The sequence below is a fragment of the Podarcis vaucheri genome (genome assembly GCF_965113315.1).
Source record: "Podarcis vaucheri genome assembly, chromosome: 12".
Classification (NCBI taxonomy): domain Eukaryota; kingdom Metazoa; phylum Chordata; class Lepidosauria; order Squamata; family Lacertidae; genus Podarcis; species Podarcis vaucheri.
Window position 1 is genome coordinate 56,224,057 of NC_138750.1, and position 26,885 is coordinate 56,250,941.

The 26,885-nt window shown below is 47.2% G+C and overlaps 1 protein-coding gene across 1 annotated transcript in view; it reads right to left on the reverse strand.

Moving 5' to 3' along the window:
- VILL (villin like) overlaps positions 1-26,885 on the reverse strand; it is a 58,649-nt gene that overhangs the window by 20,002 nt on the left and 11,762 nt on the right. Inside the window, exons 2-11 of the mRNA XM_082192253.1 lie at positions 16,389-16,468; positions 12,570-12,644; positions 8,703-8,899; positions 7,036-7,144; positions 6,097-6,207; positions 5,562-5,761; positions 4,203-4,281; positions 3,941-4,039; positions 2,224-2,377; positions 1,643-1,743 (exon numbers count right to left, since the gene is read on the reverse strand). Of these exons, the coding sequence (XP_082048379.1) occupies positions 1,643-1,743; positions 2,224-2,377; positions 3,941-4,039; positions 4,203-4,281; positions 5,562-5,761; positions 6,097-6,207; positions 7,036-7,144; positions 8,703-8,899; positions 12,570-12,644; positions 16,389-16,466 (1,203 nt within the window). The 5' untranslated portion in view covers positions 16,467-16,468. The remainder of the gene's footprint in view (positions 1-1,642; positions 1,744-2,223; positions 2,378-3,940; positions 4,040-4,202; positions 4,282-5,561; positions 5,762-6,096; positions 6,208-7,035; positions 7,145-8,702; positions 8,900-12,569; positions 12,645-16,388; positions 16,469-26,885) is intronic.

Sequence of the window (26,885 nt, forward strand, 5' to 3'; positions counted from 1 at the left end):
CCAGCGGGATCCATCCCACTCGCTGCCTTGCCTTCTCCCATAGCCCCGTGCAGCCTCTCCTTGCGGAGACGCTGCGCGGGGCTAAGGGGGAAGGCAGAACAGCCAGCGGGATCCATCCCACTCGCTGCCTTGCCTTCTCCCATAGCCCCGTGCAGCCTCTCCTTGCGGAGACGCTGCGCGGGGCTAAGGGGGAAGGCAGAACAGCCAGCGGGATCCATCCCACTCGCTGCCTTGCCTTCTCCCATAGCCCCGTGCAGCCTCTCCTTGCGGAGACGCTGCGCGGGGCTAAGGGGGAAGGCAGAACAGCCAGCGGGATCCATCCCACTCGCTGCCTTGCCTTCTCCCATAGCCCCGTGCAGCCTCTCCTTGCGGAGACGCTGCGCGGGGCTAAGGGGGAAGGCAGAACAGCCAGCGGGATCCATCCCACTCGCTGCCTTGCCTTCTCCCATAGCCCCGTGCAGCCTCTCCTTGCGGAGACGCTGCGCGGGGCTAAGGGGGAAGGCAGAACAGCCAGCGGGATCCATCCCACTCGCTGCCTTGCCTTCTCCCATAGCCCCGTGCAGCCTCTCCTTGCGGAGACGCTGCGCGGGGCTAAGGGGGAAGGCAGAACAGCCAGCGGGATCCATCCCACTCGCTGCCTTGCCTTCTCCCATAGCCCCGTGCAGCCTCTCCTTGCGGAGACGCTGCGCGGGGCTAAGGGGGAAGGCAGAACAGCCAGCGGGATCCATCCCACTCGCTGCCTTGCCTTCTCCCATAGCCCCGTGCAGCCTCTCCTTGCGGGGACGCTGCGCGGGGCTAAAGGGGAAGGCAGAACAGCCAGCGGGATCCATCCCACTCGCTGCCTTGCCTTCTCCCATAGCCCCGTGCAGCCTCTCCTTGCGGAGACGCTGCGCGGGGCTAAAGGGGAAGGCAGATCAGCCAGCGGGATCCATCCCACTCGCTGCCTTGCCTTCTCCCATAGCCCCGTGCAGCCTCTCCTTGCGGAGACGCTGCGCGGGGCTAAAGGGGAAGGCAGATCAGCCAGCGGGATCCATCCCACTCGCTGCCTTGCCTTCTCCCATAGCCCCGTGCAGCCTCTCCTTGCGGGGACGCTGCGCGGGGCTAAAGGGGAAGGCAGATCAGCCAGCGGGATCCATCCCACTCGCTGCCTTGCCTTCTCCCATAGCCCCGTGCAGCCTCTCCTTGCGGGGACGCTGCGCGGGGCTAAAGGGGAAGGCAGAACAGCCAGCGGGATCCATCCCACTCGCTGCCTTGCCTTCTCCCATAGCTGCGCGCAGCCCCTCCGCAAGGAGACGCTGCACGGGGCTATGGCTTCTTTAGCCCTGCGCAGCGTCTCCCGGCAAGGAGAGGCTGCATGGGGCTAAAGGGGAAGCCAAAACTTGGCTTGCTCCATAGCTGCGCGCAACCCCTCCGGCAGGGAGAGGTTGTGCGCACCCTGTACGCTGCTCTTTGGGGCTGGGGGGGGGAAAAAGATTTTTTTCTTGATTTCCCCCCCTAAAAACTGGGTGCGCCCTATGGTCCGGTGCGCCCTATGGTGCGAAAAATACGGTAAATGGCAGCTGGTGATAAATGGCAATGATGTCTTGCCCAATATCCTCCAAAATCTGGAGCTGGCACCAAGGCAGGGCGGAGAAGGACTCACCTCTACGTTTCCAGAGGCATCATCGGCCATCCGCTGTTCAGCAGCCAACTCGGGTCTCGCGTGCAACTGAGTGACGTCAAATTTGACTTGATCCACTTTGGCTGTGTATAGAACACAGAGAGATGTTATCTCACCTGACTGAACCGCATTCACTGCATCAATATACGGTATGTCATAAGGACTGGGACATGCCTATTTATAGGATGTGCGTAGCCGCTCTCTCACACAGCAGATGAGCTCTGCCTTCATTCCCGACCACTGGTCCTGCTAGCTAGGGATCATGGGAGTTGTAAGCCTCCGAGACTGAGGAAGACTGATCTAATCCAACCCCCTTCAGTGCCGGAATATGCTGCTGTCTCATATTGGGCTCAATCCTGCAACCTTGGCCTTATCGGCACCATGCTGTAAGCAACTGAGCGACCCAGACCTAATTATCACTGTCCTCCCCCCTCCCCCCCAAAAGGCTGGAGCAATTAGCATTTTTTTAAATATAAAAAACCCGGCTCATTAGGTGCAAAAATGCATTTAACATCATGTCAACCTTTGCCCGAAGGAAAGAGATTTGGGTGTTTCTGTCTCACCAATTTTGCCAACGTTGTAGGTCTTGCCAAGTCCCTGAGTCTCGTCTTTTTCCGACCACTTCTGGAAGAGTTGCTTAAACATCGCCGACTCCGCCCCGTCGTTCATGACTTCTATGTTCGTGGTGGGGGGATACCCTTTGGCTTGGATGAAACCCTAGAAGGACCCCGAGAATGTGTGAGCAATTCTGGCAAATCACCAAAGGGAAATAATTCTGCAAATCTATAACTTAGTCACTTAGCAGAGATGGTCATGAAACATTCATATCCTATAGTGCTGTTAATGCAAAGCAGATGCATATGTTTGGTACTGGGTGAAGAATTTATATTATTAGTGGAATATTAGCATTCTGCCTTGTAGTTGTTGTTTTAAAAAGAGTGCTTCTATTCTACTCCTCAAGGCTGCTAAGGGCAGCTAAGGGCATGGGCATTCCCCAGAGGAGGGAAGGGGCAATGGAGGCTGGAACAAGGACTTGGGGTGGAGCTTTCAGGTCCTATAGAACTTTTCGCCCTTTGCCCGGACTCTCAAAAACAAGACAAGTGATGCAGCTATTATTTAGCATATGCACATTGACTTTTAATTTGCCAAAGCCACTTCTGCCCTGCAGAAGAGGTGGGATTGCAGGTGTCACGCCCCCACCATGCGTGCAGTGGCTGGAGCCCAGCCCCTGCGCGATTGGGTGAATCCCTGGCCGTTTCACCCCCCAGCCAGCCAATCAGCTGGCTCTGGGGGCGTGGCCTGCTCTATTTAACGCAGGTGCGGCCGGGGATCTCCCTCTTTGCCGCCCACCAGCTGTTCCTGCTTTTCCCACCCTCCCGCCCTTTAAGGCTTTCGTTCCTTGACCTTGCTATGGACCTCGGTTGGTCGCCGTTGAGGGGCCTGGTAGGAATTTCTTCCACTTGGCAAATTGGCACCAGCCACTTCGTTTTCACCTACCTCGTAGCAAATCGTCACAACTTTCTGGGTATTGGCGGTTAGGCATTGGTATTGGTATTGTTTTGTAGATGGAAGAGGGAAGGTAGCGCCATCACCTGCCCCACATATTGAAGGGTAGTCCGTTAAAGGATTCCGGGGGGCGTGGCCCTGTCCGAAGCCTATGGAGGTTAGGGCCCAAGGCACGCCCCCTTGCGGTGGCCCCGGGGGAGTTCCTAGTTGATGTGCATCAGCAGGACTCCCCCTACTGGTGATTAACCCTTCCCGGACTTCATGAAGATGGGCTGAAGCCAGATATAGTCTGTTATGACCAATGCCTAAGCTAATACCGCTCATCACCTGTAACCAATAAAGTTGTGGCCTTAATTAGCCCATTAACCTTAATAATTGTGTCATGTGACTTTATTTCCACTGGGGGGGGGGCGGGAACTTGCCACGCAAACATGTGCCAGGTTCAAAACTTCACTCTGTGTTTCTCTCTTTAGGGCATGACAATAAATATAATGCCCATTGTTAATAATTTCCTAATTATATTTACATTCCTTGCAAGAACCCTCCAAGGTGGGTTCAGTTATTGGCCTCGTGAGCAGAGACCTGAACCCAGCTCTCCCTGATTCAGATTTGGCACTCTGTCCATGCCAAGACACCTCCATTAGCTGTTTCCGCCTGCTTTGTGTCCGAATGTCCCTGTCGTGATCTGACTGAGTTTCCCACCCACCCCCTTTTTAAGCGGAATAAAAAACCCACATATTTTTTTTTGCACCGCTATTTGAAAGCCCAACTCACCACTGCTCGGCTGAACGCTGCCTTCTTCTCTTCTTTGCTGGAGTCTTTTCCACGCCAGACGTAAATTTTAAAACCTCCCTGGTCCAAAATGTGACAGTCCTGTTAAAATAAAGGGGGTATGTGACAAGAACCTTCACTGGATTTGAACCCAGGACTTTGTAGACTAGGGCACATATCTGCTAAACTGACAGATACTCTCACAGGGGGACCAAAAGAGAGGATTTCACAACAACCATTCTGTACAGACTATTTAGTACCTTACCTCATGCTGCAAGAGGTCTTGAGTCAGGGGACGGGTAGCAATTTCTTGAACTACTAAATCCTTCCCGTTTTCATAGACACTGCAGGAGGAAATGGACAGTAGGAATAATAATAATATAATAATAATTTATTATTTATACCCCGCCCATCTGGCTGGGTCTCCGCAGCCACTCTGGGCGGCTTCCAACAAAGTATTAAAATATAGTGGTCGGGTAAACATTAAAAGCTTCCCTAAACAGGGCTGCCTTTGGATGTCTTCTAAAAGTCTGATGGTTGTTCATCTCTTTCACATCTGGTGGGAGGGCGTTCCACAGGGCGGGTGCCACCACCGAGAAGGCCCTCTGCCTGGTTCCCTGTAACTTGGCTTCTCGCAGGTAGGGAACTACCGGAAGACCCTTGGAGCTGGACCTCAGTTTCCGGGCAGAACGATGGGGGTGGAATTGCTCCTTCAGGTATACTGGACTGAGGAATCCTTAAGGACTTGTCCAAGGTTTGAGCCTGAGAGCTGGGAGGCAGTCTTTGCCCTCAGCCCTAAAGGCCTAAATGCCACCCATTCCTTGGGGAGTTATCCAGTTATCCTCAGGCTAATGCGGCCCCCCAACACTCCCCATCTGGCCCCTGTGACTCTCTACAGGCCAGCCCCACCCCACCCATGCTTTGCACCCCTTGGAACAGTTTTTGTCTGGCTGGAACGCCATCCTTGAAACTCTCACCCTCAGACCTAAGAGCCAAACTACACCTTATATTAATCATATAGCTTGCCCCTGGTGCAAAATTTTTCCTTCCCCATCTGCCAACATTTCTCCAAGCTTGGTTCTGATGTCAGAAATCAGGAAAGGACTGAATGGAGGCCGCCTATACAGTTATGCCAGGTGAAGCCAGCCCTTGATTCCTTCCACTGGACTTGCCAAGCCCAGTTCGACTTCCTACGACTGGTCGCATATCTCCTCACCACAAGGGAGAAACCAGCATGGTCCCACTCATTGGCCGGTGAAAGAGCAGCAGCTTCAACATCTGCTTTCCTCTTCCCTCCCCGCAGCTTTTTCCTTTTGTGTTGCGCCCTGTTAGATTGCAAGCTTATATTTGAACACAGCATGGACAAATTTAAGGCACTTTATCAGCGACTAACGTGACCGTAATCTTTAGCTGGTATTTACGGTGATATAAAGGAGGTCCTCGAGACATCTACATCACTTTTCCCATCACAGAATTTGGGGGGGTTCAAATTCAACGGGAGTTGCATTTTAAATTTCCCAAGCCTGAAGAAAACAGGCCAATTTTTGGCATCTGCCTTTTTTTGGAGAGAGAGAGAGAGAGAGGGAGGGAGAAAGAAACTGAGAAATAACTCCCCAAGACTTACTGGTAAAGGCGGACATTGGCTTTCTGAAGTTCATCAGCTTTCTCATCAGGCAATGCTTCCCGCAGTTCCCCGTGCCTTTCCCCCAGCACCGCTTTCATGATCTGCATGAGGTCTGGGCAGTCCTTCTCATTGTCGACGACGCCAATCTGAGCACGGCCCCCCCTCTCACCGTCCCGGATACTTCGCGCCAAGACCATGCCCTAGAAGATGGGGAGAATTACGGAGGCATCAATATGCATAATGCTGAATCAGACCGTTGGTCAATCTAACATTGTATTGTTTCCTCCAGCCTCCCCTAGAAGTTGGGAGTCCGGATGTTTTGGACTACAAATCCCATCATCCCCAGATAGCACAGACTGATGGGAATTGTAGTCCAACACTCATCACCCCCTGGAATGCAGGAATCTTTTGTCCAAAGTGGGACTCCGACCCATGGCCTGAGATTAAGAGTCTCATGTTCTACCAGTGGACCTAAGCATTGCCATTTCTCGAAAACTGTGCCAGAATTAATGCCACTCTGATTTCCAACACTCACCCTTGATTTCTCTGCAACGTTGCACGAGGGACCGTTCCACTGAATCAAGACTTTGCCGAGGTCCAACAGGAAGACGTCGCCTTTGTTGAAGCTGTTCCAGGAGAGATCTACCTGTCAGGAGGAAAAAGAAAAGGGATTTTTTAAAACAAGAAGCCACAAGAAAGAACGCAGGGTGGTGCGATTAGGGGTGTCAGAAGGCATTGGTTTCCTGTATCTGTCGCAGGCAGTGCCCTTTCCGTTCTGCTGCAATTTGACTTCTGACAAAGCATTTGTCTCATTGTATTCTATGGCAAATTGGGATGCGGGTGGCACTGTGGGTTAAACCACAGAGCCTAGGACTTGCCGATCAGAAGTTCGGCGGTTCAAATCCCTGCGATGGGGTGAGCTCCTGTTGCTTGGTCCCTGCTCCTGCCAACCTAGCAGTTCGAAAGCATGTCAAAGTGCAAGTAGATAAATAGGTACCACTCTGGTGGGAAGGTAGACGGCGTTTCCATGCACTGCTCTGGTTCGCCAGAAGCGGCTTAGTCATGCTGGCCACAGGACCCAGAAGCTGCACGCCGGCTCCCTCGGCCAATAAAGCAAGATGAGCACCGCAACCCCAGAGTCGGCCACGTCTGGACCTAATGGTCAGGGGTCCCTTTACCTTTACCTTATTCTATGGCAAATTTCTACACAGCTACTTTCTTTGCACCAAAATGAGCGGTGTGGGATAATGTAAAGAATTCTGCGCCTTTCATTTTAATGGGAAGGAAGAACAATGCTGATTTCTCCCCCCCCAGCCCCCAATCGCATATGACTTGCAGAGTGAAAACACCACCAGCAGCAAATACCAATCGCATTCACTGGATCTGTTTTGGAAGTGGATGAATAAATGAACATTGGCAATTTCTGCCACCATCCAAATGGCAACCAATTCCAGGCTCTTGCTCAGCTCCTTACCTCGGTAGCCGAGACGTGTTTCCTCCCCTTGACATGAAGGAGGCGTTTGATATTGTACATGTTGGTCTCCACATGCTTGAACCCGGAAGCAACTCCTCCCTTCTTATAGCTGTTGGGGATAAGGAGGTTTTAATGATTGGGGGGGGGAATGGGGGCATGTGTGCCCATGGGGTAGGGAGCAAGTGGGCAGTTGAGAACCATGATATCCAGCTCCCCAGTTTACAGAGTAAGTTCCTAGCACTTGTAAAAACTGAGATGGAAGGTAAAATATATAGGGCACTATTATTTACCTTTTTTGCAGGTGTGAAACTAACCTGCTCCCTATTCCAATCTTTTACTTTTACTTTGACCCTCCCAGGAAAAATTCCTGCAGGTGCCCAAAGGCCTTAAGAGAACAGTAGCTTCATAATAATAATAATAATAATAATAACAATAATAATAATAATAATAATTATTATTATTATTATTATTATTATTATTTACACCCCGTCCATCTGGCTGGGTTTCCCCAGCCACTCTGGGCAGCTTCCAACAGAATATTAAAATACAATAACCTATTAAACATTAAAAGCTTCCCTAAACAGGGCTGCCTTCAGGTGTCTGCTAAAAGTCTGGTAGTTGTTTATCTCTTTGACATCTGGTGGGAGGGCGTTCCACAGGGCAGGTGCCACTACCAAGAAGGCCCTCTGCCTGGTTCCCTGTAACTTGGCTTCTCGCAGTGAGGGAACCGCCAGAAGGCCCTCGGAGCTGGACCTCAGTGTCTGGGCTGGATGATGGGGGTGTGGACGCTCCTTCAGGTATACTGGGCCTTTGAGGCCGTTTAGGGCTTGAAAGGTCAGCACCAACACTTTGAATTGTGCTCAGAAACGTACTGGCAGCCAGTGTAGGTCTTTCAGGACCGGTGTTATGTGGTCTCGGCAGCCACTTCCAGTCACCAGTCCAGCTGCCGCATTCTGGATTAGTTGTAGTTTCCGGGTCACCTTCAAAAATAGCCCCACGTAGAGCACATTGCAGTAGTCCTAGCAAGACACAGGGAACTTGTGGCACTCCAGATGTGGCTGAACTACAACTCCTAGCAGCCCCAGCAAGCAAGGCCAACAACTAGGGTGGAGAGTTCAGCAACATCTGGAGGGCCAAAGCTTCCCCAAACCTGCTGTGGGAGAACAGCAGGCTGAAGCTGTGGACAGTGAGCCTCAGTTCTACACTGTCTGCTGTTGTTAGAATCTTGCCTTTTAAAAATAAAAATAAAAGTTACTAGTCCTTATTGTTGCTCATAGGACTTTTGAATATGGGAATAGTGCAAGAGAAGAAGAGGAGTTTGGATTTGATATCCCGCTTTCTCACTACCCGAAGGAGTCTCAAAGCGGCTAACATTCTCCTTTCCCTTCTTCCCTCACAACAAACACTCTGTGAGGTGAGTGGGGCTGAGAGACTTCAGAGAAGTGTGACTGGCCCAAGGTCACCCAGCAGCTGCATGTGGAGGAGCGGGGAAGCGAACCCGGTTCACCAGATTACGAGTCCACCGCTCTTAACCACTACACCACACTGGCTCTTTTTTAAACAAGAGGTTTAAAAAGGAGGCAGCCTGTTGCCTGAGTCTATCCGTTTTCCCCACAGGAGCCCCACTGAAATGGAGTGGGTTCCCCAAGCCTTTCCCCAGCGCTCACATGATGCCGTTCTTGAAATAACTTTTAAAGGCTGCCGACTCGTGTCCCTGCACTTCTCTGTGCTGGACGGGGTTCCCGCCGAGCAGGTCATCCATCTGAGTCACGTAGAAAGCAGCCGCGCCTTGTTCATCCTGGGAGGAATCGCGCCCAATCCAGTAGTGCAGGTCCGTGGCGAATCCGGAACGTGTCTTCGTGTTCTGCGATGGAATAAATGGAATTAAAGAGGGCATAGTAGAGACATCACCTTGCCAACAAAGGTCCGTATAGTTCAAGCTATGGTTTTCCCAGTAGTGATGTATGGAAGTGAGAGCTGGACCATAAAGAAGGCTGATCGCCGAAGAATGGATGCTTTTGAATTATGGTGCTGGAGGAGACTCTAGAGAGTCCCATGGACTGCAGGAAGATCAAACCTATCCATTCTGAAGGAAATCAGCCCTGAGTGCTCACTGGAAGGACAGATCCTGAAGCTGAGGCTCCAATAATTTGGCCACTTCATGAGAAGAGAAGACTCCCTGGAAAAGACCCTGATGTTGGGAAAGATGAAGGGCACAAGGAGAAGGGGGCAACAGAGGACGAGATGGTGGGACAGTGTTCTCGAAGCTACCAGCATGAGTTTGACCAAACTGCAGGAGGCAGTGGAAGACAGGAGTGCCTGGCGTGCTCTGGTCCATGGGGTCACGAAGAGTCGGACACGACTAAACGACTAAACAACAACAACAAATGTCCATTTCAGTTCTCTCAGTTTCTCATTTTCCCAGTTTTAAATTCAGTTTTCCACATTTTTACAGGAATTTGTGATTATTATTATTTTTAAAAAACACCCAAATCTTCCTGAAAATTCTTGAGCATTTTGGTGCAAATTCCTCCCTAATAAACACATTCTGGTTTGCTGTTCTGTCTGGCGCATGCATTTTTCTGCAAGCGCTTTCTCCTAACGCAGCGCATCTCTGTATGTTGTTTTTATGGATATTTTCATCTTCACATACACTTCCCCTTAATATATGCATTTTTGTAAACGCTGGCTGGAAGAACAGCACCGCAAAATTCACGTCGCTGCGAATTTTGAAGGGATGCCTTCGATTCTCACGTTGCTTCGGGAGATGAGAATGTGATAGATTCGTCTCTGAAGGGAAACTGAGTTTAATTTCTCTCGCCCTCCCATCCCTAGCTGACACGGAAACGAGTAGAAAGCAAATCTCATTTAGCAATAAAATATTGGAGGTGGTTATGAGAGAGGTTTTGAGGTGATCAGAGGCCAGAGTTCCTTGTGATGTGGGATTGAGTGGTAAACCCACTTTGAGAACTGTTGGTTGTTTGGGTCCCCTAACAACCCTCAGCACCCATAGCGAACTACAGTTCCCAGAACTCTTCAGGGGGGGGGGAATCATCACTGTTTAAAATGCCACCATGCATCAAGAAGATTGGAAGAAATTTAAGGACTATTTGAATAAACATTGTAATATAAATAATTAGAAGTCACTTGAAAGTACCAAATAGGACTAGGATTAAATTACGATTTGATTGTAAGTAAGTTAGATTTAGAATGGTAAGAAATGAGAATAAGAGAACTAAAATTAATTCCAGCAATTAACTAAGAATGTTCTTGGAGAGCTGTTACATGCAGATATAATGAAATTCAGAAGGGAGGGATCTGAGGAAGTCAATTAACAATGTAAGAGAAATTGGGTGTTGTTTTAAAGGGACAGGCATTTAAGATCCCATTTTGTTTTTGTTTCTGTTCAACATTGTATTGTTCTTTCTTTGTGTGTTTCCTTTTCTTTTTTCTATGTTATATTTGTTACAACTGTGGAAAATATAAAATAATATGCCATCATGCTGCTTTAAATGTAAGGTGCGAATGACTATATGGGACTGGCAGAAATGACGGGCAGAATCCGAAACCAGGGAAAAGAGACGGCGGAAGAAGATTGGAAGAAATTCAAGAATTATCATAAGAAACATTGTAAAATTAATGAATGTTAGAATGATGTGGCTTTAGAAATTAAGTCGATTACAGCTGTAAGGATTAAGTTAAAAGAAAAGAAAAGTTAAAATTAGAGAAAATTAAGGGTGAGGATTTGCTGAATTAAAGTTTGAATTTGGAATGCAGAAAGGGGAGGTATGAGGAGGTCAGAGAAGTAAGTTATATGAAAATAAGGGTTTGAAATTATACTTGGTTTTTTGTGTGTTTGTTTGTATTGTTGTGTTTGTTTGTATAATTTGTGAAACTTTAATAAATATCTTGGGACGCGGGTGGCGCTGTGGGCTAAAGCCTCAGCGCCTAGGGCTTGCCGATCGAAAGGTCGGCGGTTCGAATCCCCGCGGCGGGGTGCGCTCCCGCTGCTCGGTCCCAGCGCCTGCCCACCTAGCAGTTCGAAAGCACCCCCGGGGGCAAGTAGATAAATAGGTACCGCTTACCAGCGGGAAGGTAAACGGCGTTCCGTGTGCGGCTCTGGCTCGCCAGAGCAGCGTTGTCACGCTGGCCACGTGACCCGGAAGTGTCTGCGGACAGCGCTGGCCCCCGGCCTATAGATGTGATATGGGCGCACAAACCCCAGAGTCTGCCAAGACTGGCCCGTTCGGGCAGGGGTACCTTTACCTTTACCTAATAAATATCTTATAAAAAAAATAAATAAATGTAAGGTGTGAATGCGGCTACAATGAAACATATGTGATTTGTCAAGTGAAACCCCTCCCCAGCCTGTGTATTAAAGGTGACCCCCCCCGCCATGGGCGACCCCCCCCCTTGGCAGCACCCTTAAGACGGTCTTGAGAGATAGCGCACTGCCAGGAAGAAGGGGAGGGGGGAGGGAGAGGTGGAAACGCAATACATGCCCCAACATGCGCAGCAACCCATTTTCTGGCACCTTCTTGCTCTCCGACAAAGTAAACATTTGCCAAACACCTCCTCGGCGAGGTTACCATAGCGATTGGTATGGCAAGAGAGCAAATTCATGTCCAGAGGGCAAGAGGGAGGAGGGGAACGCGGACAGTTTGGCTGTGAACACAGAGAAACTGAGAAGTGGAGCCTTGTTTTCTGACTATGGTGAGATCCAGGGAACTGTGCAAACATGGCAAAGGTTTCCAGGGGGGTTTTTTTAAAAAAAAATTCTTATCAGCCACCAAAACACAAACAGTGAAACCCTCCAATACATTGGGTATACAATATTCAATAACATACATATTCAATAATAGCATATTAAAATTAACCATAAGTACACTTCTATATAGGGACACGGATGGCGCTGTGGGTTAAACCATAGAGCCTAGGACTTGCCGATCGGAAGGTCGGCAGTTCGAATCCCCGCGACGGGGTGAGCTCCTGTTGCTCAGTCCCTGCTCCTGCCAATCTAGCAGTTCGAAAGCACCTCAAAGTGCAAGTAGATAAATAGGTACCGCTCCGGCGGGAAGGTAAACGGCGTTTCCGTGCACTGCTCTGGTTCACCAGAAGCGGCTTAGTCATGCTGGCCACGTGACCCGGAAGCTGTACGCCGGCTCCCTCGGCCAATAAAGCGAGATGAGCGCCACAACCCCAGAGTCGCTTCAAAGCTGAGCACCAGCCAGGGATGGATTTAGGTTTGATGAGGCCCTAAGCTACTGAAGGTAACGGGGTCCTTTATATGTCCAGCTGTCCTTTGTCCACAACAAATTGTGGCTGTTTTTTGTGTTGAACATATGCTATATGGTAATTTATGGACCCAACAGGTATCTCAAGCCATTTGCACATAACAAAATATGTATTTAATGAAAGTACCGCATTGCAGAGGGTTGGTCTAGATGGCCTTCGGGATTCCTTGCAACTCTAGGGTTCTGTGATTGTATGATTCATTCCCACCCTATCATCCTACCATTAGCAGAGCTACTTACGTTTAAGATGATGTAACAGTCCCCTTCAAAAAAGCTCCCGTAGGCCTTCTCAGGAAGAGGCACCATTTTCATTTTCTAAAATAACAACAACAAACAGAAGCATAAAAATCCAGTTAAGAAGATATGCAGAGATGGGATGACAGCGTTCACTGTAGGACATTCAGTTCCACAGCCAAAAGGTGGGGAGATGGCTAAGACAACGTTAATAAATCCACAAAGAATTTGTATAAAATAATGTGAACACAAGGAAGCCAACATGTTTAAATAACAGTAGCAGTTGTTCTTGTTTCTAGTGATTCATTGTGTTTTAGAATACATCAGTCTCAAGCTTATGTGCAAGGACAGATCTTTAAACCGTGTTGGTATTTTAACTTTTGACTGCTTTAAAGTATGGTTGTAAAATTTTATGGATTTTATTGTTTTATCTTTTTGTAATCTTTTTGTAAGTCCCCCACCTACAATCAAGGGGTGTATAATTTTTGTGAAATAGATAAGCAAACCTTTCTGCAAACCCTACCCTCCCTCCTTGCCAAAGTTTCCGCAAATGGAGGCTCAACATACACAACTGGAAGATCTCACACATCCTTCTCGGCTTAATTCATCGTGAAAAGTTTTCCGCTTCACCTCTAGCCCGAATTGCAAAACTGGACAAACTTGTTCAGCAGAGAAGCAGGAAATAACGACGCACTGACTTCTCCGACTTCAGCCTAGGTCACGAAAGGGAGGAGGCAGGTGTGCTTGTACATTTGGGCCTGTAAAATGGCAAGCCCAGATTCTTCCCTTTTTTAAAGCATTCTGGATTGATCTGGCAAGACTTTGGTATAGTGGGCCAAAGTTAACCAAAGACAACTTAAAGTCAACTAGAAATTTAATAAACAAAAGAAACACCACAGCCTTTTTAACATAGGGAGTATTGTTTTTCATTCTGCATTTTTGACGTTTTATGTTGTAAACCGCCCTGTGATTCTCAGACGAAGGGCAGTATAGAAATGTAATAAAACAAAAAGCAAATAAAAATCCCATAGCAAACGATTCCAGAATCAGAACAACGAGTCCTATCTTTATTTCTGGCAGAGTGCAACTGCTTTCAACTGCTGGGTGACAGGCAGAAATCTAAACGGTGAACCTTCGCCCAAAACCTTCCCATTCCAAAGGGTGGCTATCACACCGTCATGAAAGCAAACTTGTAAGCCTGCTCCAGGGGAGCTTTTATAGGCGAGAGTTAATTTCAGTGCAATAATGTACTAAATCTGACCAACCTAGGCCAATGATTGAGGACTAGTAAATTTGCGGACTCACTTGCGAGGCTGGACATTAAAAAAAAAATCCATTTCAGAGATGGAGGACTGAGGTCCATCTCCAGCCATCTGTTCCCCTGGGCCATGTTTGCAGAATTCTTTAGGGAGCTGCTAGCCTTTGCACCAAGGCACAAGGAAACGAAGTCAGATGATCTGGGAAGAATGAAGTTGCTGTTCTGGGCAGCTTGGGAACAGACTCCCAGGAGGCAGCTTTCGAACCCGGAGCCAAATCACATGGAGCTCATATGCATTTCAGGGTTTTGACTAGCCAGCACATGCCTAGGCTGTGGCCAAGCAGGAATGCTAAGGAGTGAAGCTGCCATGAAGTCCATGTTAAATGTGTCCTTATCCGGAGGTGTAAGAAAAATGTTTTTGGAAGAGTTGTAATAATATGCTCATCTTCTTTCTCACCAATTGGCAGACATCACCTTCTTGAAATTTCCAGAAGCTTGCATTCAGAAGCATTGCTCCCCCCAGTTGTAGAGGCAGAGCCATCCTATAGGGTTGCCATATTTCAATAAGTGAGCTTTTTTTAGAGAGAGAAATTGCCCCAAAACGACACGGCTGACATTGCTTGCAACCTTACATCATGGCTAGAGGCCATGAATAGCTTTCTCCTCCAATGACATCTGGTGACCTGCGGGTTCCCCACACCAGATTAACAAGCTGGAGAAGGACCAAAACAACAGATTGTTCACCAGTCAGGTTAGCCTAAAGGTCACTTTTGTTGTTTAGTCGTGTCCGACTCTTCGTGACCCCATGGACCTGAGCATGCCAGGCACTCCTGTCTTCCACTGCCTCCCACAGTTTGGTCAAATTCATGTTGGTAGCTTTGAGAACACTGTCCAACCATCTTGTCCTCTGTCATCCCCTTCTCCTTGTGCCCTCCATCTTTCCCAACACCAGGGTCTTTTCCAGGGAGTCTTCTCTTCTCATGAAGTGGACAAAGTACAGGAGCCTCAGCTTCAGGATCTGTCCTTCCGGTGAGCACTCAGGGCTGATTTCCTTCAGAATGGATACGTTTGATCTTCTTGCAGTCCATGGGACTCTCAAGAGTCTCCTCCAGCACCAGAATTCAAAAGCATCAATTCTTCGGCGATCAGCCTTCTTTATGGTCCAGCTCTCACTTCCCTGTTGCAAAGGTGTTGTTGTTGTTGTTGCTTCTGCTGTTGCTGTTGTTGTTACAGTTTATATACTGCCCTTTACCAAAAGATCTCAGGGCAGTGTACTCATTAAAAACACATTACGAAACATCAACAATAAAACATAGTTGAAAACACAGTAAAAAGCATATTGGCAGACAGTATAATCCTCATAATAACAGTCCTGTTTTGTATGATTACATGTGCAATCACAACGGTTGTGTTATTCAATATGTGTGTATGAGAAAACAAAATGTATTGAGGAGTTTAGCTATCTGACAAGGACTCCTTCCTGCCTCTGTTCCTTCCACCTCCCTCACTCTTGTGAACTTTTCCGATGGTGTGAGAACAGTCTTAGATGTCTTGAGAACATTGGCAAGAGGTGGCACTCCATACACAGTTGCCTTAATCAGTTGTGGCGGATAATTCTGGGTACCTTCTTTGATGTTGGACATTGTTTTGAGAAAGTGAGGCATTGGCAGGGGGTGGCTATCTATAAAATCGGATGGTTTGGGCAGAGTTTCTTCAAAGCTTGTGCATAGATTCGTTGGCCGCCTGGCCGAGGCTACCTGGGGAAGCCGCTTCTTCGCTTCTTGAGGGCTTCCAAGTGGCAGATTGAAGTGCTTAAGTGCTTGGTATGTATACATTGCTTGCTGTTTTAGAATAAAGCCTTTCATCTTCTCACTCACTTGTGTATTGCTTCTGAATTTCATTTTAAAAGAACCACCTTGCCTTTGGCAAGACAGTATGTGCAGCTAATGAATGTATAATTTAACAACCCAATTAAAATGAAAAGGGGAGCTCTGCCACACGACCTTTTCATCAAGCATTTATCCTGATTTGCTTGCCCAAAGCTTACGCGGCAGTTAGACTTTACTGAGCTTTCGTTCTGATTTGTCTGTGGGGAGTATATATGACGAGCATTCGTCTCAATAAAATAATAATAATAATAATAATAATAATAATAATAATAATAATAATAATAATAATAATAATATATTTATACCCCGCCCATCTGTCTGGGTTTCCCCAGCCACTCTGGGCGGCTTCCAACAAAATATTAAAATACAATAGTCCATCAAACATTAAAAGCTTCCCTAAACACGGCTGCCTTCAGATGTCTTCAGATTTGCCTGTGAGGTGTTTCTACATCTTCCCATAAACCATTTGTTCATTCCACACTTCTCAGGGCATTCTCCCGTCGCTTTCCTAACCACAAAAAGCCCACACTCAGGTCCACTTCAGTTGAACAAACTGAAATTTCTGCTGTACGCCTCAGTCTCTCCTGCAAAATACCAACAGCTTGAGGAGTGGACACCGTGTTGTGTCACCCTGCGAAAAATACAGGCGGTGTACGGAGGATGCTGGCTGTACTGTACCTCTATGGTCCATATCTGGAGGCCTGGCTTTCTCTCAATATTGGGGAGTCCCACGTCTGCTTCAGCGTCAGCCATCATTACTGAAAAAAAGAAAAAAGAGGAGGTGAAGGTTTTCTTTTTAAAAAGGACATATTTTGATGAAATGAAAGGCAGCAAGGTGTCGTGGTTGGAGTGTTGGGCTAGGATCTGGGAGACCAGGGTTCAAAGCCCCACTTGGCCACAACACTCACTGGGTGACCTTGGGCCACTCGCTGCCTCTCAGCCTAGTCTACCTCACAGGGTTGTTGTGGGGAGTAAATGAGGAGGGGGAGAAGTGTGGATGCCACCTTGAGCAACTTGCAGGAAAAAAAGGTGAGATATAAACGCAATAAAATAATTACATAAATGCATAAATGATGGGGGAAAATTCAGTTCAATTTATTCCATTAGTAGGGGCGCATGAATAATCATAGTTTAGAGGTCCCGGGCCCTAAGGAAGTCACATTATCCTGCACCAGGGCCAGGGCCTTCTCAGTGATGGCTCCGAGCTGGTGGAATGCTCTGTCCCATGAGAGCAGGGCCCTGCAGGATTTAACTTCCTTCCGCAGGGCCTGTAAGACAGAGCTATTCCGCCTGGCTTTCAATTTGAACTTAGCCTGATCTTTTATTCCCCTTCCTTCCTCCCCCCTCCTCTTTTTATGAAGATTACCCGCTCTGGAATCTCACAGCTAATTCTCCCTGGTCTCCTCGCTGGCCCAAATAGGACTAACTTAGCCAGCTAGCCCTGGTGATCATCTAATGTTTATTGGATGGATTTCCCCCCTAAATTGATTTTTGAATTCTGAATTTATTGTTATTCACATTTTATACTGTATTTTATGCTGTTTTTTGTTGCATCGATTGTTTTAAATTTGTTGTTAGACGCCCTGAGCCTGATTTTCTGAACCGGGTATAAATAAAAAGTTATTTATTATTTATTATTTTAGCATCCTTTATGCAGGAATGGCAAACAGTATCATGAGTTCTGTTTCCAACATTTCTAGCAGGCGGCAGGGGGAACGATCAGCTGCAAATTGCTGCAGATCAAACCACAGTGGTACCTTGATTCCCAAACTTAATCCGTTCTGGAAGTCTGTTCCAAAACCAAAGCGTTCCAAAACCAAGGCCTGCTTTCCCATAGAAAGTCATGCAAAATGATTAATTTGTTCCAGACTTTTAAAAACAGCCCCTAAAGCAGCAATTTAACATGAATTTTACTATCTAACAAGACCACTGATCAATAAAAAGAAAGCAATAATCAATGTATTGTACTATAAAATACCGTATTTTTCGCTCTATAGGACGCACTTTTTCCCTTCCAAAAATGAAGGGGAAATGTGTGTGCGTCCTATGGAGCGAATGCAGGCTCCTTGGCTTCGCGGCGACGTGCCTGTCCTGGAAACTGGAGGAGGAACAGAAGGGTCTCCTTCTGTTCCTTCTCCAGCTTTGCTGAAGGGCGCTGCGCCTTCTCCCTCTCTGCGCAGCGCCTCTCCTGTGAAGGAGGGGCGCTGCACAGAGAGAGAGAGAGAAGGCGCAGCGCCCCTTGAGCAACGCGCATATCAAGCGAAGCCGGAGGAGGAACAGAAGGGTCTCCTTCTGTTCCTTCTCCAGTTTCGCTGAAGGGGCGCTGCGCCCTCTCCCTCTCTGCACAGCGCCTCTCCTGTGAAGGAGGGGCGCTGCACAGAGAGAGAGAAGGCGCAGTGCCCTTTCAGCAACGTGCCTTTCCTGGCTTCTGCCTTAGCCATGCGCAGCCTCTTCGGGCAGGGGGAGCCTTCAACCCGCTGCCCTGACGAGGCTTGGTGCAGTTATCCCAGAAGCCAGAACAGCCACACGGTATCCCAGAAGCCAGATCCCTCTTGCTGTTCTGGCTTCTGGGGTTCAGAATAATTTTTTCTAGTTTTCCGCCTCCCAAAACTAGGTGCGCCCTATGGTCCAGTGCGCCCTATGGTGCGAAAAATACGGTAAATAAGACAGTATTGTAGATGACAAAAAAAAAATCCTTACGTGCACAAACAATAGTCATTGTTTGGGGCTTATATCCATTTCTGCAGTCACACAATCAATCAGTCAGTAGCTGAACTGGGTTCCACACAGTCACAAAAACAAGTCACAGTCAAATAAACAAAAAAAGCCACAGAAAAAAAATTGCAAAATTTTAGCAAAAACAAAAGCTCCAAATATCACTTCTGTGTTGTGTGGGTACTCAGGACTCAACAGCCGACAGACTCAATAGGAAGCCTCTGATAAGCAGCGGGGGACTCAATTTACAAACGAAACACACTCAACAGGAAGCGGAACATGTTCTGCTTCTAAGGCAAAGTTCACAAACCAGAACACCTACTTCTAGGTTTGCAGCGTTCTTAATCCAAGTTGTTCATAAACTAAGCTGCTTTAAAAGCAAGGTACCACTGTACCGTTAAACACACAGGAACAAGGGACAGTTGAGCACCTGACCTCCCTAATCAATACATCAAGAATGGATTCCTAGAAGGCCATTTTTCCAGCATTCCCTTCTCCAAACTTTTGCATCCGTTTCTGATTTATTTATTTTTAAGTCCTCTTGAAAATTCGTTAGCATTTTAATGCAAATTTCTCCTAACACACACCCTTCACATGCAATTTCCCCGATACATGCATTTTTACAGTAAGCTGAAGCCAATTTCTCCCCATCCTTTTGCCAGAGGTATACTGCCATTGCATTTGAAAGCTCCAAACTTAGAGAGAATAGCCGAAAGCCACCAGCGCACTGATTCTCCAAGATTTTTGTCAGCCTTTCCCAAAGCCAGCACGCAGAACAATATCCTGAAGCAAAAGGATCCGCAGCTAAGGCTGAGTAGCCTTGCAAATCATTTATCCTGAATTTTTATAGTTCCAGAAAACTCTCCAAGCTGAAATTCCTCACGGCAGACCGGAAGCATTTCAAATTACAAAGTTGGACTCCCTAATAGCCTTCCCCTTAAAAGCTTCTATTTTAATGCAGTTCCGTTGATCCTGTCACCTGTTTCAGATTTGCTTGTCGTCAAGCAAACAAACATGTAGACAGACGAAACTCTGTTGCATTTCATTTTCACATCAGCATTCTTTGCACATTTAAATTCCGCATTGATCTGAATCTATCCTTCCTGCTTGCACTGTTTCCTGGTTTTTTGTTAAGGTGTTTGAAATGACAGCCAGTAATGCTCCCATGTTCCAAACAGCATAGGCAGAAGGTCAAACCGTTTTTCTGGCATGAGCTGCAACAGGAAATAGGTGGGAGGAAGACACACTGTCTCTGAATCATTGCAAACAATTTCTTCATTTCTCCTTTTCTGTGGAATTGACATTGATCCTTATTTCAGAGGAACTAATCAACTCATCAGTGACAAGCTGTTGTGGTTTGAGGTTTCATCCACCCAGTACTTTTTTCCTAAAAATATATATATTTAGGGGTATTCTCATTTTCCTGTTGTTGTTGTTGTTTAGTCGTTTAGTTGTGTCCGACTCTTCGTGACCCCCTGGACCAGAGCACGCCAGGCACTCCTGTCTTCCACTGCCTCCCACAGTTTGGTCAAGCTCATGTTCGTAGCTTCGAAAACACTATCCAACCATCTCGTCCTCTGTCGTCCCCTTCTCCTTGTGCCCTCCATCTTTCCCAACATTAGGGTCTTTTCTCTTCTCATGAGGTGGCCAAAGTATTGGAGCCTCAGCTTCAGGATTTGTCCTTCCAGTGAGCACTCAGGGCTGATTTCCTTCAGAATGGATAGGTTTGATCTTCTTGCAGTCCATGGGACTCTCAAGAGTCTCCTCCAGCACCATAATTCAAAAGCATCAATTCTTCAGTGATCAGCCTTCTTTATGGTCCAGCTCTCACTTCTATACATCACTACTGGGAAAACCATAGCTTTAACTTTGTTGGCAAGGTGATGTCTCTGCTTTTTAAGATGCTGTCTAGGTTTGTCATTGCTTTTCTCCCAAGAAGCATATTGAAATACTGCCCTTCAATGAGGCCAAACTTAGATTCACAAAATGTTTAGGGGTCTTCTTCTTCTTCTTTAGTGATCACTCGTAGCCGAGTAAGATTGTCTTCCATAAACACAGTTTTAACAATGAGTCCAAAAGTGACTGTGGAGGCCAGTTCTGGATCCACACGTCCTTCCACAGTGGGGACATTGGTTCCTGGGCGGGAGTTGATCACGGTGTGGATTTGCCAAGCGTGCCTTCCTCTTAGCACGTTTCTCCCTGGCGTCCTGAGTTCGAGTGTCTTCAAAGCCCATGACACCTTTGGTAAAGGCTGTTCTCCAACTGGAGCGCTCGCAGGCCAGTGTTTCCCAATTGTTGGTCAAAATGCTGCACCAGCAAGTATAAAATAACCCCTATGCAGCACCACAAATCCAACTCAATGTTGAGGGCTATGTGTACCCCCGTGTACCCCCAGAAAAAGCATTGCATCCACCTACAGGAACCTGCCTTGCACCGAGTTCAAATATGTGGACCATCCATCTCTGTATTGACTGCACCAAGGGGGCAGCAAACACAATGCCTTCCAAATGCCTCCAGCTTCCACCAGCCCCCAGCCAAGCATGCCGGGTTCCACCCCACATTTGGGGTTCCTGGCGTGTGTGTGTGACATCATGCATTTGACCTGTGATGTCACATAGTGCGACGTGGCCCAATGCAGCACAGTGCAGCTGGTGTGGGGGATTCCCTGGTCCTGAATGGGGTAACTGTGCCCCTGAAGGACCAGGTGTGCAGCCTGGGAGTCATTTTGGACTCACAGCTGTCCATGGAGGCACAGGTCAATTCTGTGTCCAGGGCAGCTGTCTACCAGCTCCATCTGGTATGCAGGCTGAGACCCTACCTGCCCGCAGACTGTCTCGCCAGAGTGGTGCATGCTCTAGTTATCTCCCGCTTGGACTACTGCAATGCGCTCTACGTGGGGCTACCTTTGAAGGTGACCCGGAAACTGCAATTAATCCATAATGCGGCAGCTAGACTGGTGACTGGGAGTGGCTGCCGGGACCACATAACACCGGTCCTGAGAGATCTGCATTGGCTCCCAGTACATTTCCGAGCACAATTCAATGTGTTGGTGCTGACCTTTAAAGCCCTAAACGGCCTTGGTCCTGTATACCTGAAGGAGTGTCTCCACTCCCATTTTTCAGCCCGAACACTGAGGTACAGCTCTGAGGGCCTTCTGGCGGTTCCCTCAATGCGAGAAAGGGAACCAGGCAGAGGGCCTCCTCGGTAGTGGCGCCCACCCTGTGGAACACCTTCCCTTCAGACGTGAAGGAAATGAGCAGCTATCCTATCTTTAAAAGACATCTGAAGGCAGCCCTGTTTAGGGAAGTTTTTAATATTTAATGCTTATTGTTTTTAACACTCAATTGGGAGCCCCCCAGAGTGGCTGGGGAAACTCAGCCAGATGGACGGGGTATAAATAATAAATTATTATTATTGTATATTATTATTGATGATGTCACATGGTGTGACGGGCCCCATCGTTCCTTGGCATCTGACATCACGTGCAAGACGCATTGGGTCGCCCAGCCGGGCACCCACAGTGAAAAGTTTGTGGGTGCCTTGGCACCCAGGGCCCTCCCCAGAGATGGCGCCAATGGCCCCAGCCAACATGGCCAATGGTCAGGGATGATGGGAGTTGTAGTCTCACAACATCCAGAGGGTGCCATATTGGCTGCACTTGGTCTATGCCAGGCTTCCTCAACCTTGGCCCTCCAGATGTTTTTGGCCTACAAATCCCATGATCCCTAGCTAGCAGGACCAGTGGTCAGGGATGATGGGAATTGTAGTCTCAAAACATCTGGAGGGCCGAGGCTGAGGAAGCCTGGTCTATGCTGACTGGGAGAGGCTCTGTAGGGTTTCAGACAGGATTCCTTCCTATCTCCTGCGATCTGGCCCTTGTAGCTGCAAGGGATTGAAGTCGGGCTCTTCTGCATTCAAATCATACACGCCATACCATTCCTCAGATGAAAACAGGGACATTTCTCACACACCCCACCTCAACCGACGCCCCTTGATCCCCTCCATTTTTGAGCAGAAGAAGGGGGGCAAATGCCACCACCGCTTCACCAATGAAACACAGCACACCCGCCCTCCACTGTCCTGAGAAAATCCCCTAACCCTGATTTTATTTTTATTTTGTTCTTTGGTAGATTTGCAGAAAAGAAGGACAGACACTAAGAAATTAATTTAAGAAAGGGGCGAGATTAGACGCGGTTGCACACACACAAAAAACATAGGGCAAACGTCAGCTGAAATGCGTGTGTGATTCTGATTCCCAGGGGGAGAGAGTGGTCAAACTGCTTCCCCTTCTTTGTATAACCAAACTGGATCCCTCAACTTCTTGCGCTGTTCTTCAGAGACTTAGGCCGCATCTGCGCAGAGCGTTTCAAGCAGTATCACACCACTTTAAACAGCCACGCTTGTACCATACACTTAAAGCACTACGATGCTGCTTTAAACCATCATGGGTCCCCCAAAGAATTATGGGAGTTGTAGATAGTTACAAGCTCTGGGAGTTTTCAGGAGACCCCCTATTGCCCTCACAGAGCAACAATTTCCTGAGTTCCCTGGGAAAAGGGATTGCCTGTTAAAAATGGTAGTTCTGTGAGGGGATTAGGGGCTCTCCGGGAAACTCTGAACCAACCACAACTCCCATAATTCTTTTTTTTTTTTAAGATATTTATTAAAGTTTCCATTTTTTTGCAAACAAAAGAAAAAACAAACATAAAAATATTAAAAACACTTAAATTTCACAACTTATTTTCTTGTAACTTATTTCCCCGACCTCCTCATACCTGCCCTTCTTGTATACCCAATTTGAATTGTTTGTACAGCAAATCCTTATCTCAACATCTTAAATTATTGTAGCTTTAAATTCTTGCTTACAAAAAGAAAATCGTTTTATCATAGTTACAGCTTGAAACCACTTAATTTCAATCCAGCATCATTCAACATTCCTTAATTTTACAATATTTTTGTAAATAGTCCTTAAATTTTTTTCAATCTTCTTCTGCCAACTCTTCTGCCTGGTCCCGGATTCTGCCAGTCATTTCTGCAAGTCCCATACAGTCAATCAGCTTCATCTGCCATTCTCAACTCCCATAATTCTTTGGGGGAAAGCCATGCTTGTTTAAAGTGGCATCACAGAGCCGGTTTCCCCAAACTTGAGAATTCTGCTGTTGTTGGACTACAATTCCCACCATCCCTGACCACTGTTCCTGCTCTCTATGGATGATGGGAGCTGTAGTCCAGCAACAGCTGGAGGCCCAAGTTTGGGAAGCCCTGTCGCTGAGCATTAAATGTATGCTGTGAAAATGTATGCTGTGAATGTGGCCTTCTTAGACAACATGAAGACACAGCCTGCCTGCCATACTCCACAGGGAATACCTCTTTTAATTATTTCCCCCTCTCCTCCTTATTCCAGTAAAACAGCCTCAAGCACACGTATCGCTTTCAGTCTGCCCTATTAAAACTTGCCCCTGAGGATTAAAATTGGCCCCCAGTGATACTGCTAGAAATGTGCAGATGGGGCTGTAGAACATTTTTGAATCTCACATCTAGTTTGACCCTGAGGTGTGGCTGGCTCTGCTTGGCTTGCTGGACTCAAGGTGCCAACACACCTTGCAGTCTTTCTTTCTGTCTGCCCACGGGACATTAACTGTGTCACGAGGTGCAGCCGAATTCACAGTTTTATTGTCAGGTTCCTGTCAACTAAAATCCCTGAGAATTTCCTCGGCTTAAGCCCCACCCTTCCCCACCCTCCTCTCCTAAGCTGGCTCTTTGTGCCCAGGGATACGGGGAAGAGAGTTGCCTCACATGAAAGTCACGCCTGCAATTTCAAGACGCAAGTAAACAGAGGCGAGAGGAAACTGGTCTGAGTCCGTAACCCCTCACGAAACCCAGAGCTGAGAGAGTTGTTTGCTTAAGGACTGGCTTCCCATTGAGGAGAAAGGCATTCAGAGATATTGTGTGGTACAGTCCTCCCTGGAGGCCATACCACTTCAGAACCAGAGGAGAAGGGGAAGCCAATTTTGAACAGTCTCCAATATAATAAAGGCCATACGTTAGGTTGTGGCCTAGTCTTCCCTTGATCTCTGAAGGGCCATAGCTCAGTGGAGGAGCATTTGCCTTGAATGTAGGTTCAATTCCCAGCATCTCCAGGTAGGGCAAGGAATGCCCTCTGCCTGAGACCATGGACAGTCACTGCTTGTCAGTGTAGACGACACTGCACTGGATGGACCAATGGTTTGACTCAGTCTGAGCTAGCTTCCTATGTTCCTATGGTTTACAGTAGGATGGAGGAACCTGTGGTTCTTCAGATGTTGTTGGACTACAACTCCCATCATCCCTGGCCACTGACAATGCTGACTGGGGCTGATGGGAAGTAGAGTACAGCCACATCTGGAGGGCCACAGGTTCAAAAAAAATGAGAGGCACAAATACAAGATGGGTGACACCTGGCTTGAGAGCAGTACATGCAAAAGGGATCTAGGAGTCTTGGTTGACCACAAACTTGACATGAGTCAACAGTACATTCTGCTCTGGTCAGACCTCACCTGGAGTACTGTGTCCAGTTCTGGGCACCACAGTTCAAGAAGGATACTGACAAACTGGAACGTGTCCAGAGGAGGGCAACCAAAATGGTCAAAGGCCTGGAAACGATGCCTTATGAGGAACGGCTAAGGGAGCTGGGCATGTTTAGCCTGGAGAAGAGGAGGTTAAGGGGTGATATGATAGCCATGTTCAAATATATAAAAGGATGTCATATAGAGGAGGGAGAAAGGTTGTTTTCTGCTGCTCCAGAGAAGCGGACACGGAGCAATGGGTCCAAACTACAAGAAAGAAGATTTCACCTAAACATTAGGAAGAACTTCCTGACAGTAAGAGCTGTTCGACAGTGGAATTTGCTGCCAAGGAGTGTGGTGGAGTCTCCTTCTTTGGAGGTCTTTAAGCAGAGGCTTGACAACCATATGTCAGGAGTGCTCTGATGGTATTTCTTGCTTGGCAGGGGGTTGGACTCGATGGCCCTTGTGGTCTCTTCCAACTCTATGATTCTATGATTCTATGATTCTATCCTCATCCCTGGTTTACAATACTGGTTTCAAGCATCCAACTACTGCATCTAATAAAATAAATTGTACCGCTCCAATATTGATGGTGGTGTGGTAAAACTCTGACCTGCTTCAGATGATCTTATTTAAGCTTTATAAGCCAAGATATGAATGAGTCCTTTGCCCACAGCCCCTTTGTCCCCCCCCCAAGTGGAATACCACAATGCAACGATGAAGTCTCTAACCAACCACAGTTTCCTGTTTCATCTTAACTGAGAAACCATGGTCACCAACTTCACAACAAGCCCATATCCTTAACCAGGGTTTGAAGTTGGTTTAGGATCCTGGTTTGTTTCCAAGTTCAGATAAAATGGATAACTTTGCTGAATTGTGGCTTGCAAGAAAGGAAGGGGCCTCACACACAACCTAAAGGCTTGCTCATATTTCGGGTCATTAAAAGCCAAGATATGGTGATCTAATTACTTCTGTCTACTCTCTGCTTGTTACCTAGATTATTCCACAGATTCTGAGTATGTGAAAGTCCACACTGACTGAAACCTGTCACCCTTAAGTATACTTTTTAAAAGTTAGGTTTTTTTCTGTGTGCAAAATCTAGTTACTATATTTTATTGAGCTCAATAATGTCGTACCCAGCGCCCAGATTAGTGGAGGTCCTGGAAAGACAATTGTTGTCATTCCATACAAAGTCGGCTTTCCAGCTACTATTTAACCTTCCCTCTGCTATATATATCAGGAATTAAGCATTTCTAAGCAGCTAGAATACTTTGTCGCTTGGGGCAAGAGAGTTTCTGAATGCCTGGGTCAAAACAAAGTAAGGATTATTTTGGAAAACAGGACAAGAAAATGGGCATAAAGAGAAGTCACAAAGCAACAAGAATTTGCATCCCGTCCAACCCAGACTAGGACATTGCCTAAGTCAAAATATATTTTGGGTGGTGGTGGGGAAGGAATTCTTCTGAATGTTCTTAAAACTGAAGAGAGAGAGAGAGAGAATGAAAGTCTTCCCTTCTCAACTCTCTTTTCAAGTCTTTGTAACACTAGGGAGTTGTGGTCTTTGATGGCTTGGTTTGGAACGGGCACGTTAAGAAATGGACAATTACTACACAACAACCAAAATTGGCACGTTTTTTGAACTGCCACTTCCTGGTTTCGGTGGGCAGTCATTCGGGTTAAAATGACACCAGCCAGCTTCTAATTAGATTCCCCACTCACAGACAGAGAACCTTACAGTGGTGCCTCGCAAGATGAAAATAATCCATTTCGCGAGTCTCTTCGTCTAGCAGTTTTTTCGTCTTGCGAAGCAACCCTATTAGCGGCTTAGCGGATTAGCGCTATTAGCGGTTTAGCGGCTATTAAAGGCTTAGCGGCTTAGCGGCTAAAAGGCTATTAGTGGCTTAGCGGCTTAGAA